General features: G+C 43.2%; 1 protein-coding gene across 1 annotated transcript in view; it reads right to left on the bottom strand.

Annotated features, from left to right (window-relative positions):
• The window catches only part of FAXC (failed axon connections homolog), an 81,507-nt gene extending 67,624 nt beyond the window's left edge, over positions 1–13,883 (bottom strand). The window contains exons 1-3 of the mRNA XM_008065822.2: positions 13,617–13,883; positions 7,529–7,664; positions 514–710 (exon numbers count right to left, since the gene is read on the bottom strand). Of these exons, the coding sequence (XP_008064013.1) occupies positions 514–710; positions 7,529–7,664; positions 13,617–13,882 (599 nt within the window). The 5' untranslated portion in view covers position 13,883. The remainder of the gene's footprint in view (positions 1–513; positions 711–7,528; positions 7,665–13,616) is intronic.

Genomic DNA, 13,883 nt, shown 5'->3' on the forward strand with positions numbered 1-13,883 from the left:
ATCAGACAGGCGTGGTAGCGCATGCCTGTAGTTCCGGCTCCTTGGAAGGCTGAGGCGGAAGGATCGCCAGAGCCCAGCAGGTCGAGGCTGCGGTGGCCGGGAGTGGCCACTGCACTCTAGTCTGGGCGACAGAGTGAGACTCCAACTCAAAAAAAAAAGAGAAAGGAAATTCAAGTATCAGTGTGCATAATACAGTTGTACAGGCACACAGTCATGCTCATTCACTGGTGTATCATCTGTGGCTGTTTTTGTGATAAGACGGGAGAAATGACTAGTGCAGACAGAGTTGTATGGCTGGCAAAGCTCCAAATATCTACTAGCTGGTCTGATCTAGAAACTGTCACCTCCTAGTCTGGATAACAAAAAAGTTAAGTTATAACGGTGACCCCCTAAGCCAGTCAGACTTCTCATCCCAAACCGTCGACTCAGAAGACCTTTTGAAAAGGTGGGAGGAGTTAAGCAGAAAGGATTCAGGGCTCCTCTGAGAAGGCGGGGACGCCCAGCAGGACTCACCAGTAGAAGTGTTCTTCCACCATCTTGGTCACCGCTCTGGAGATGGCTCTTTCGTGAGGGCCGAGGTTTTTGTTTAAATTCACTCCAAGTTTCTCTTCCAGAAAGTCAATTATGAATTCCGTGCCAGAAACTTTTTCATGATTATACTCGATCCAAGGCATTTTCCCTTGAGCAGAGAGTTTTCCACCAAAATAGTTCTAAGCAGAGTACATTTTAAGAAAGAGAAAAGCAATGTGGTGGTGAAATTCCACTGTATGAAGAACAGAAACAGACATTCCAACCTTACGTTTAATAATGACAGTACTATTCAAGTGAAGGAACTCAGTACATAAACACTTTAAGACAATGAAGGGTTACTCTAGAAAAAAATAATAAACTTTTTAATCTCATTAAAGATATCGCGTCACTTGCTCATAGATTCTAGCACAGATTCTGGCTGGCTAATGGTGGAAAAGAAAGAAAAAACAATCAAATTCTAGGAGCTGAGGGTTGGGGGAGGGGTAGCAGGTCGAAAGGGTTGAAATGGTAGGTCACTCTGGTAATCCGGCATTTTGGGGAGACTGAGGCGGGAAGACTGCTTGAGCCCAGGAGTTCAAGACCAGCCTAGATTACGTAGTGAGACTTTATCTCAATTAAAATAGAAAAATTAGCTAGGCATGGAAGCACATGCCTGTAGTCCCAGCTACTGGGGAGGCTGAGGCAGAAGGATCGCCTGAGCCCAGAAAGTCGAGGCTGTGGTGAGCCATGATGGTGCCATGTTGCACTCCAGGCAGCCTGGGTGACAGAGTGAGACACCACTCAAAAAAAAAAAAGAAAAAGAAAAAGAAAGGGCTGAAATGACCCTCGCGATAGTCAATGCAAAAATGCGACCATCACAAGGAGACTTGTATTGATGGGGCTCCTGACCAAAGGCCTAACTTGAAAACCGGTATCTTACACTTGAATAATACTTAACACCACTCACTGCAAACAAACAGTCCCAAAAGTTATAACACCTGGGTGTAGCAAAGTATGTGTCACAGACTCGACTATGGTTTCTCTTCAAAATGCAGGTTCCTGGGCCCCAGCCTAGACCTCAGGATCAGAATCCTGGGGATGGTCCCAGAAATCTCTTTTGGACCAACTATCTTTCGTAGAGAATAAAGGGACTTTGACTGGTCTCTGCCTCTTGGTGTCTTGATGTCTTATCTCATTACTTAGTCTAAAGAATGGAAGCGGGCCTAGCCTGGAAAAGGTAAAACGATTGGGGCTGCTATTAGTCATATTGTCTTTGTGCAGTTTAGGAAACAGAGGCTGCTCTGGGCGGATATGGTCCCTGCCAGGGTTCACAGCTTGGTAAGTAAAACTGGGTCGAGATTTCACCCTCTCCCATTGGCCAGGCACTGTTGTGCAATAAGCAACCTGCTCAACCTCACAGGGCAGCCCTAGACATTATCCCTGATGTTAACCAGAAGAGACGTCACATACCTCTAAAAGTTGCTAATACATCTAATATTCTTATCATCTGCACAACAAAAAGGCAAATTTATCATATAACAGCCCCTGTTTCAGATTTATCTTGAGACCATTCACATCCTCTTAACACCTCCCCTCTGAACTCTTCTCATTCTCAGATGCAATTTCTCTCCCACATTGCCATCAGAAGGAACTGTCTGCCACGTAGATGAGACACAAGAAGCCTACTGCTCAAAATAACTCAGTGGCTTTAATAGATGTCGCCTAACACCCTAGACATAGCTATCTAGGTCCACACCACCTAGCTGTGGCCCACCTGCAGGCCTCACTGGCTATCAGTCCCTCTGGTCTCCTGAATTCCAACTGCCCATATCCAGCTAAGTCAAGACGTTGGCCACTTTCCTTACTTTTACAAGAGTTCTTCTCCATCCTCTATAAAGTCTGCAGCAGCCAGTGCTTGGTGGTTTGCAGGGAAGAAAGGAATGCACAGGACAGCCTGGCAGCTGCCGCCACAAACCACAGGATTACTTTATCACAGATCTTGAACGCAGCCAGAGACAGCAGCACACAACATTCAGGTGTGGGACCCTAACTGCCCCAAAGCTGCCCCAGCTACGTGAGATGATCTGGTCAAGAGGTGATGGAACACAGACAGGCAGCTGCTGGGAAGCAACCTCTCCCTTCCATGTGAGTCCCTGAGTGACAAGCATTTTCCAGTGCTGATGGCCAAGGCCAAGCGGAACAACAATCTTTCAAATCTGATCCAATGCACGTGGATGCTTCAAGCCTTGTCTGTCTTTACTGCTATTTTCTCCTCTCTTGCCTGCTTAGCCAGGTCTGCATCATCTTCTCCCTGCTGCTCTGTCCAGACTCCCTTCCAGTTCCTAGTCACAAAGATCTCCTTTCTGTTTCCAGACAACCCATGTCCTCCCTGATCCTCCCACCTGGAGTCCAGAATTGGTGCCACTTTACATGTTCCCAGAGGCCTCCATTGGCACTTACAAGCTGAAATCATGCCAAGCATCTCATCCCAGCCTCAGGAGGGTCACTGCCAGCCCCAACCCCTCATCTGTACAAAAACAGGCTCAAAAGCACAAGCTTCAGAGAGTCAGGAGTCGGAGAGGTAATATCATCACTGGGGCAGCCAAGAGCTTGGTTGGGTGAGGATCCCACCTCCTCCGACCGGCCAGCTGATCTTTTACAGCCTAAGGAGACCACCTCCACCCAGGGTGATACTTTGTAAGAGCCTGAAGGTAAACCACTGAGCAGCAGGAGCCATTTGGAGCAAAGTGAAAGGATCACAGTGGTTTGGAATGCCCATGGCTCACCTGCTTGCTTTTCTTAAACTCCCTCGGAGGTGCACAACCTGTGGCCTGGGCTTTAGCCCTTGCCCTATACAAATTCCCAGGCAGGGAAGCTAGCATCCCTGGTAAAAGGAACTCTCAAACAAAATAACTAGCCAGGCGTGGTGGCTCATGCCTGTAATCCCAGCACTTTGGAAGGCCGAGGAGGGAGGATTGCTTGAGCCCAGGAGTTCAAGGTGAGCCTGCGCAATACAGAAAAACCTCATCTCTACAAAAAAAATTTTAAAAATTAGCCAGGCACAGTGGCTTGCATCTCTAGTCCCAGCAACTCGAGATGCTGAGGCAGAAGGATTGCCTGAGCCCAGGAGGTAGAGGCTACAGAGAGCCATGATTGTCATGATCATGCCAGTGTACTCCAGCTGGGGTGACAGAGTGAGACCCCCAACTCAGAAACAAAACAAAATAAATACACAAACAAATAAACTTGACATCTAACAAATAAACTTGACATTTAATAACTGCTATGAAAGGAAGATGGAGTCCTGAATATATATGACACGAAACAGAATTATTGGGACAGACCCAAAAAGCTAACTAGTTCAATAAACATTCTCCACGGGATAAAGGAAATGATTAGTAATATAAGCTCAGGAAAAATACTGAAAAGAAAAATACAAAAGTTGAAATAAAGAACACAATAGATTAGATAAACAAAAAGATAACAGAGGGAAGCAACAGAAGCTGAGAAAGAGGCAAGTTCCCAGAAGGCAGCAGGAAAGAATGAAAGGACAGGGCACAGAAACATACAAAAGAAAAGTAGAGGCCCCCACATCCAGACAACAGGGAAGAGGGAAGAAAAGAAAAGGAAATATTTTAAGAAACTGATAGCTAATTTCCCAGGATGAAAATGAGATGAAAGTCCTCAGATAAAGAGTTGATAAAGGACCAAACAGGAAATATAAAAACCCACACCGAGGCACATTATACTGAAACTTGAAAGTATTAAGATTAAAAGCTAATTCTAAAAGAATTTAGATCTGGGTGTAGCAACTCACGCCTGTAATCTCAGCACTTTGGGAGGCTGAGGTGGGAGGATGGCTTGAGCCCAGGAGTTTGAGACTAGCTTAGGCAACCTAGCAAGACCTTGTCTCTAAACAAAAAAAGAAAGAAATTAGCCAGGTATGGCCCCAGTTACTTGGGTGGCTGGGCAGAAGGATCACCTTAGTATAGGAGGTCAAGGATGCAGAGAGCTGTGATTATGCCACTGCACTCCAGCCTGGGTGACAGTGAAACTCTGACTCAAAAAAAAAAAAAAAAAAGAATTTAGAAAGAAAGCAAAAGGAGAAAAATGAGCTTAACATCAAATTTTTAAATAGCAACATCAATGTAAAAAAGACAGTGGAGTCTCATTTTTAAAATATGAAGGAAAAAAATTTTGAGGATACACTTATCAAAGGAGAGGGTATAATAAAGATATTCTCAGGCATGCAAAGTCACTGGAAGTTTGCCACCAAAAGCTTCACTCAGAAAATATTCATCAAGGAAGTACTGACATAAAAAGATAAATGAATCCTGTAGGACAAGTAACTTAGTAAAGTTTGTCATCTAAAAAGGATTAAAAAAAGGAAAAATAATTGCCAAAATTCCAGAAATAAAATTTTAGACAACCGCAACATAATTGGGATAAGGGCTAGGAAGAAAGGGATAAATCCTAGGTATATATCAACTGCGAACATATTGGTATTGTTACAGGTTAAATAAAGACTTCTATACATTTAATAAATAAATAGGAATAATAAAAACAAATTTGGGTTTTTTATTTTTTTGAGTCAGAGTCTAACTCTGTTGCTCAGGCTAGAGTACAGTGGCACACTCACGGCCACCGCAGCCTCTATCTGCTGGGCTCAAGCAATCCTTCCACTTCAGTCTTCCAAGTAGCTGGGACTACAGGTGTGCGCCACCAAACCCAGCTAATTTCTTTGATTTTTTTTTTTTTTTGTAGAGGCAAGGTATCTTGCTGTGTTGCCCAAGCTAGTCTCAAACTCCCAGGCTCAAGCAATCCTCCCGCTTCAGCTTCCCAAAGTGCTGGGATTACAGGCATGAGCCACCATGCCTGGCTTTAAGAATAATTTTTTTTACAAAGAATTGTATTGGGGTGTTTTTTTTCTTCCGTGAGGCTAATTTTTTTTATTTATTGTAGAGACGAGCTCTCACCAAGTTGCCCAGGCTGGTCCCGAACCCCTGGGCTCAGACAATCCTCTTGCCTCGGCCTCCCAAAGTGCTGGGATTATAGGCATGAGCCATCATGCCCCGCCAAATTTGAGTCTTAAGGGCAGTCACTATAACAACAAAAATAGAATTTGTTTTAAATGATGAGAGAAAAATTTTTATGCACCTGTATTTTCTACTTCATTTTTTAATGAAGTAGAATAAGAAAAAAATAAGATAATAGAAATAAATTCTAATAAAATAATCATTACCATAAGTATAAATGAATAATCTATTAAAGGACTTTCAGAGTAGACACAAGTGAGAAACAAATACACAAAAGAAAATAGAGAAAGACAGCCTAAGCAAACATGAATGAGAAGAAAGCCGTATAATTCATTTCAATATCTGATAATAAAAAGTTCAAATTTCTAAAAAGCTTGTAAAGGACAACAACGGATAATATATATTAGGAAAAGAAACAAGAAAAAAAGCTGTGATCTTTCAAATTATATATACCTAACTATATAATCGCAACTATATAAGCATGCATACTCCTACATAAAGCAAGAACTGACAGAATGACAGAAAAAAGAAACAAACAAATACACCTGAATATTTTCACATACTCCTTTCAGAAACTTCTAGAAAAGACAGACAAAAAATAAGAAGAAATACAGAAGGTCTTAATACAACATTTTTAAGAAAGTAGATATATAGAGAATTCTCTACATATATACCCAAACTGTGACTATTTAATTATTATTATTATTTTTTAAGCAGGATTTATTGAGAGGACAGAAAAGTTCCCAAAGTGGGAAGGGACCTGAGGGGGTTGCCCTGTAATTATTTTCAACATTTTAAAAAAGTAACCACATACAGGGGAAAAAAGAAAAAGTAGCCGCAGATTAGACCAAAGCTTCAGTAAACTCCAAGGAATCAATATCACAGAGACTAGCTTCTCTGACCATAAAATTAAAAACGATAACAAAAATCAAAACTTTTTTTAAAAATCCCATGCGCCTAGAACTTGGTTAGACAGAAAAACTTAAGGGGAATTTTAAACAACACACAGAATCGAATGACAGTGAAAACACAGCATATCACATTTGTCAGACACAGCTCAAGCATTACCCAGGAAGAGATGTATACCTTTAAATACATTCCTCTGTTCATTTTTTAATGATAAAATGAGCATGAGCTTCCCTAAAAGTCACACAAATAGAAAATAGAATACAGTGGAAAAACTCTCACAATATCCACCTGGCGGCCCACTGGGCCACCTCCTTCAGGATTCGTGAGACAAAATACAATGCTGTCAGTAAATAAAAATCTAAAGAAAAAACAAATCAGGCAATGGCATACCCACTGTTATCAATAGCTGCCTAGGAGGCCTATCCAAACTATTAACCAAAGCATACTCTATGTAGGAAAAAAGTTTCATGGCCCTGAATCACTCAAAAGTTTATACCCTTTTTTATCAGCCTCATTATAGAACAATAAAAAAAAAAAGAAAAGAAAAAGAAAGTTTAGATTCATTTGCTCCATCATTATGTTGGATGTAAAAATCAATAGATCCTGGCTGGATGCAGTGGCTCACACCTGTAATCTCAGCACTTTGGGAAGCCAAGGCGAGAGGACTGTCTGAGCCCAGGGGTTTGAGACCAGCCTGGGCAACTTGGTGAGATCTTGTCTCTACAATAAACTTAAAAAAAATAAAAATAAAAAGCCAGGCGTGATGACACGTGCTTGTAGTCCCAGCTACTTGGAAGGCTGAGGCGGAAGGATCACCTGAGCCCAGCAGCTCAAGGCTGTGGTAGCCATTGCACTCCAACCTAGGCGATAGAGACTCCAACGTCACCCCCGCCCCCCAAAAAACAAAACAGGTCCTGAAATCCAGTGTTTCCATCTTAATAAGCACTGGGCACCATTAATTTCAGACCCCATTCCCTCTGGCAGCCGTTGTGTGAGATTAAAGGACCCCTCCCTCCCCCTGCCTTTAACTGCTGTTGATGTCAAGAGAATAAAACATATTTGTACACAAGTACCTGATAGGGTAAGTCAGCCATCCTTAAATAAGTTTCCATTTTTAAACAGAAAGGAGACAAACTGGGAACACCATTGTTAGGTCTTGCAAACTGATGCAAAATAATAGCATCTTTGGAGTCAATCTCTTGCTGTTTCCTGCCAAAACCAAAACAGAAATAAAGAGCAATTCACATTAAACACATTCAGTTCCCTCACTTCCTAAGAGGACCCTGCTGGGTTGGAGCTCCCCAGTGAACAAGCAGATCTGTTTGTCACAGGGGCTCACCTCACCCAGCACTTAGAGACTGGAAGCTTGTCAGAAAACAAAAGAAGCTACGAACTCTGATATTATCATGACCCCACAAGTCAAAAGTAACTACTTGTCAAGTAGCTACCTATCAAATAACTACCCGTAGCCTGTGAGCAGGAAGAATATTTTCTGGTACTGGTCCACCAGCTGGCTATGTTTACCTGCCATGGACAAGTTGGATGGATAATAATGACATTCTGTGCCTATTACACTTATTATTGCTGTGAGAGTTTCACAGATATTATCTCCTTTAATTTTTACAATAGCTGTTATGAGGTAGGTATTATGTTTATCCACGTTTTATGGATGAGGAAATTGAGGCACAGAGGATTAACTGGCCCTAAGTCACACTGCTAGTAAATGACAGAACCTGGACTGAAACAAATAGTTAGAACCATGTTCCTGGCCACTAGACTATACCATGAAACAGTCTATTCATCCATAAGAATAACATCCTAGGAATAACAGTGCAGATTTGTTCTGCCATGACTCAAGACTGCGGAATCTGAAATGAATATTCTGGTCCCTCTTCAAAACAAGCCCATGCCCTCAACTGGTCTTTCACCTGTAGTGCCATGGAACCTGACTTCTGGACCCATTCTCATTTTCTCTCTCTCTCTCCCTCTCCCCCTCACCCCTACCCCAGTCTCCTGGGCTGTCTCCCTGTCCTTTTCTTCTGGGCTTTCTTTCTCTTTCTCTCCTTTTCTGCTTCCAGCATCCACACTTTGACCACACAGCATATTTTTTAGTACCCCTTTTCCTTTTCTTTCATGTCACTGACACACTCATCTTTTCCTTTGGCTACTTTTTTGGGTGAGAAGGACTTCCCTGGGTACAATTTTTCAATAGCCATCACATAGCAGAATCAATGCTGGATTCCAAGTCTGGACACCTGAGGTCAAGTTCAAGTCCTCCTTCCCACTGGTCATGTCACCCTAGAACTTTCCACCTCCTTCACCTGGAAGAAGAGTGCGGTCAGTACCAATTCTGCGTGGATTATTGTGAGGCTTAAATAAGATGATATCTGTAAACATTTAGAGAGCTATCAAGCCTTAAATAATAGTAGAAGTTATTTTCATCCAAAAACATAATTCTTCTCTCTGTAAGCCACAAAAATCTCATCATTCCACACAGGCCCTCTCATTCTCCAACCCTCAGGAACCTTGTGCAATTCACATCTTTCATCTACCTAGCCTTTTCCCAGATAAACTTCACTCTTTCCCTTGGCCCAGTATGTCACCCAAGCAAGAACAGACTTTGGATCTTCATCGTGTGGAAGCTCGAATCCTGCAGTATCCACATTTAGTAAAACAAACTCTCTTGAAGGTTAGCACTCAAGGAGACATTCAACTTAGAGTTCAGAATGAACAGTTTTAGAAATACCAGTCAAGTCAAAAGAATAAAAATATTTGCTGCCTTATGGCAATACTTGCTATAAAACAAAGGTTTTCCTTTATATAAAAATGTTTGGAAGGTCGGATGTTAAAATCAAAAACCCACTTAGACTACGTTCCTAGACAGCACAAACTATGGATCTGACAATTCACTAACTGATTTTCTCTAGTCAAATAATTCACACCACAAAGTGGTATTTTCTTTTTTTTCCCTACAAAGTGGTATTTTCATGTAAGTTAGTCAGGCAAAAATTTAAGAACTGAAAGAAGAGAACATAAATATAAAATCTCCTGTTCCATTGCCAGAATGATCTCATTCTAATGGTTAATTTGGGCCAGGTCACAGTAAGAATGGATGGTAATTATGTACCAAATATAAGCCAATGGTTTTGTACAGAACACACATATTAACTTATTTAATTTGGCCAATGAGACTAGAGAATGGGTATTGCTATAGTTTAAACTTAGGACACCAGATCATACTTATATTTTACAGCAGACAAAGAAAACTGAGCTCAGAGAGGTTAAATAGCTTGCCCCAGAAACATCAATTTAAGGTCAAGTCTGTAATAATTCCAGTTCACAAACTCTTAAGCACTTCAAGGACACCAAGATGGTCAATCTTCAGTTAATTTTATTAACACAGCCATTTGACTCAGGACACTGAAGCCTGGAACTTTCTGGGGAAAAAAAAGGTATAATAGCTAATGATGGCCAACTTTTATTGAATCTTTGCCCTTTGACAAACTCTGTTCTAAATATTTCACATTAACTCATTTAATCAACTGTGAGGAAGCTATTACTATCTTTATCTTACAGATGAGAAAACTGAGTCACCAAGAGCTTACTATCATATCCAAGGTAATATGATTAGCTACAGGCAAAGTCTAAGCTTGAACCCAGACAATCTGACTCCTCCAGAGCCCTCTCTCCACTAGTCAGAACCTCTCAGTTTAGGTTCAGAGGATCAATGAGTTGTTTCCTGTATACTTACGGCTTGTGCCTATGGTCTTGGCCAGGTGCGGGGGCTCACGCTTGTAATCCCAGCACTTTGGGAGGCCAAGGAGGGAGGACTGCTTGAACCCAGGAGTTTGAGACCAGTCTAGGCAACAGAGTGAGACCTTGTCTCAAAAAGTAAAATATATATATATAAAGAGGCCTTAGGATGAGGTTGGTATAAGAGAATACCCATAAAGGATGAAAAAAAATTACCTATCACATACAAGGTGCACTAGTTAGGTGACAGGTACACTTAAAGCCCAGACTTCTTCACCACTATACAATTCATTCATGTAACCAAAAACCACCTGTACTCCTAAAATTACTGAAATAAAACAAAAAGAAAATCCATAGAGCATCATCAACTAGCTATTCTAGTAGTAGACTGTCTCCAGTTCCCTGGCCAAGGATGAGTTGTCAGTTTGAGATTAGATGTGGACCTGTGGGCTGCTCTGAGTCACTAACTAAATTTTCTAGAACAGGCTGACCCCATGTGCCAAAAGTTCAAATGAACTACTGGTAATGAAGTTATTACTTAGTCATTCAATTTACAAATGACTGATTGAATTTAAGACAGCTGCCAGGCTATCTCCACTCAGGGAAAATAGAGGATTGTGACAATATTTGTTTTAGAAATATGCTCGTGGAAAATAACATGGATAAAACCCCAAACACCAGCCAGGCGCAGTGGCTCATGCCTATAATGCCAGTACTTTGGGAGGTTGAGGTGAGAGGATTTCCTGAGCCCACAGATTCGAGAACAGCCTGGGCAACATGGCAAGACCTCGGTCTCTACAATAAATCAACAAATTAGCCAGGCATGGTGGAATGTGCCTGTTGTCCCAGCTGTCTAAGGTAGAAGTCTAAGGTGGAAGGATCGCCTGAGCCCAGCAGGTGGAGGCTGCAGTGGCCATGAGCGTGCCACTGCACTCCAGCCTGGGTGGCAGAGTGAGACTCTGACTCAAAAAAAAAAAAAAACACAACTAGGAAAACCCCAAACACCTACGTTGGTTTTCCTCATTAATTAAACTTACTAAGTAACTTTCACTTGTCAACTTTATATCTATGCCACAGAAAACCCAAGATGAATGGTGGAGAGTTTGCAATTGCCAGTGAACTCAGACAGTGTCGCCATTTTACGGTGCATTTCCTATCCCTCACATTCGATGTTTCGTTTATTGCCTAGATTACGCAAACTATTGAAACTTGGATTTCCCCTTCAGTGAAGGCCTCTATCATGTGCCCTCTGAAGTCTTAGTCCCCATCCTCCTCACTGCCTTCTCTTTCCCCCATCCCAGCACCCCTAGAGGCTACTGGAAAGTTTGACCCTACCACAGGCCTGTCTTCCCTGACCAATGCCCCAGTTCTTAACATTTCTCTTCCTCTTCTCCCTAAAACAACCTATTACAGAGCAGGTGCTTTCCAGGAGGCAGCAGTAAAAAGTGCATGCTTTGAGGACACACATTCTCAGATTTGAATTTGGATTCTGCTCATTACTATGCGATCCTGGGCAAGTTGCTTAAGACCCCTCGGCTGTAATTTCCTTATCTATAAAAAGGGTATCAAGCCTCAAACAGCAGTTGTGAAGAATAAATGCAATCACGCATGTAAAGCACTTATATACAGAGTCCCTACTAACCGCTTGAACATGGGCAGTCCTTTTAATGCTCACAGTATAACAGGGTTTCCCAATTCAACTTAAACATTTGTCAAGAAAAGAAAGTGAATAAATCAAGGAGATAAAACTCCTTAATGCAAATAAGTGGGGCTGGTAGTCCCCTAGATGAAAAGGAGCTATCTGTGGGCATCTCCAGTCGCCAGCAACCACACCTGCCAGGGCGTGGCCCACTCAGAATGAGCCCTGAACTCTCCCCTATTTCTGTAAGGTCATTTATTTAAACTGTTTCAGACTCATCCTTCCAGTCCACAAAGTGGAAAACTGCTGAGAACCCACATAGTCCGGGATCCTCAAAGGCTTTAGACTGGAATATAACTGAGAAACAACCGGGTTACCATTTCAGCTATGTCCACATGCTTTATTTCTTTTTATAGCTAACCTAACTTGAAAAGAGTTCTAAAACTGGCACAAATACAAATTAATCTACAAAGATAAATCACTTTAATTTCTTTACATTTGGTTCAACTAGATTCAAGACCCTGTGCTAAGCAAGAGAATGAAATGTACAAGCTGAAAATAAACTTAACTACGGATAAATAATATGCAAGCCAATATATTTGCCCAGTCCTAAGTGACTTCCCACCTGCTCTAACCGGAAATAATCAAAATTCCTAAGTTGGGCAAAATACCAACATGAGGCTGGCACACTGTCCTCCTAGGATCCCTGCAGGCTGGTAAAGGTCACCTACCACTGTCTGTGTTTATAACCTATTGTGTAGGATCCCTCCACTGGGAGAAGGCGGTGTGGACACACTGCTCTCACTTTACAAAACACCGGACAAGAAGGACATTCTGAGCCATTGAAAACTGCTTGGCTTCCAGCGACTGAGGGCTCCAACTCGTGGACATTTCAGCCCTAAACTGAAACACCCATTAGCCCAACGACGGTCTCACAGCCCTGTGGTATCACCCTAACTCAAACCAACATCTCCTACCGGCTGGACAGACCGACAGCCGGGGCCTCCGTCTTCCGGTGTTTCCAAGTCAATCTTGTAAACATTCTGCGGCAGCGGATGCCACTGTGGACAGCACGGGGCGACTCCAACACGCCCATGTGCTAGCCTGTCCTCGGATCTCCAGCTCACACAACAATGGCACTTAAGCCGGAAGACGGTGCTTGGCGTTCGACACAGATAAGCAGAGAACCGGGTTAAGGCTGCACCAACACTGCGCCCCACTCTACCGGGCCATGCACCTCGAAGGGGACCCTCAGACTTCTGCAGCTTGTGCAGTTTTTCAGCCTCCTGATGTTGACATTTAGGGAAAGATGGTGGAGAACTAGCCTTTCAGGCGAAAGATGAGATGACTCTCCTCCACCCCCCTCCATGATTACCTATAAACAAGTAAGGCGTTTCTTAAAAGTGTAACCTAGCATTTTTCCAGGGCCTGATTCTACGGTTGCAAACATATTGCACTTAGGACCCTAAGGACGTCTCTGAACAGATAACGACCCGAGACCCGGAGCATTTCGGCTTTTAGCACCGAGCACCGGGCGGCAAATGGCTTTCCCTCCCAGCACCAGCTTAATTCTCCTTCGACTCTAAACTGCCCCCACGGCCGGGAGACCACGGACTGCCTTTGAGGAAAGGAAATGACAGGACGCTGAGGCATCCGGGCTGCGTGACCGAGGGGCGGGCACGGGTCCCCACTCGCGGCAGCCCTGCCTTGGCCAGGTGCCCCTCTCGGCGGCCCTGCTGGGGGGGGGCGGGGGACCCTCTCCGGCTCACCTAATGACCAGGAGTTCGTGGAGCACATACGCAGCTGCGGCCAGCAAAGCTCCCCCGGTCAAGTAAAGGGTTTTCTTCCACCAGGGATCGGAGCCCAGCCCTGCCATGATCCCACCGTAATCCTGCAAAGGGAAAGCGATGATGTCCCCATAAAAGGAGAAGGGCTCCTCGGACCCGGCCCACCAGCCGAAGAAGGAGACGCTCTGGTTCCAGCTCAGATCCACCACGCACGGCCTGGACGAGGCAAAGCCAACCCCCCAGCGCATG

Source organism: Carlito syrichta, unplaced genomic scaffold (assembly GCF_000164805.1).
Source record: "Carlito syrichta isolate Samal-C Ts95f unplaced genomic scaffold, Tarsius_syrichta-2.0.1 Scaffold104742, whole genome shotgun sequence".
NCBI lineage: Eukaryota > Metazoa > Chordata > Mammalia > Primates > Tarsiidae > Carlito > Carlito syrichta.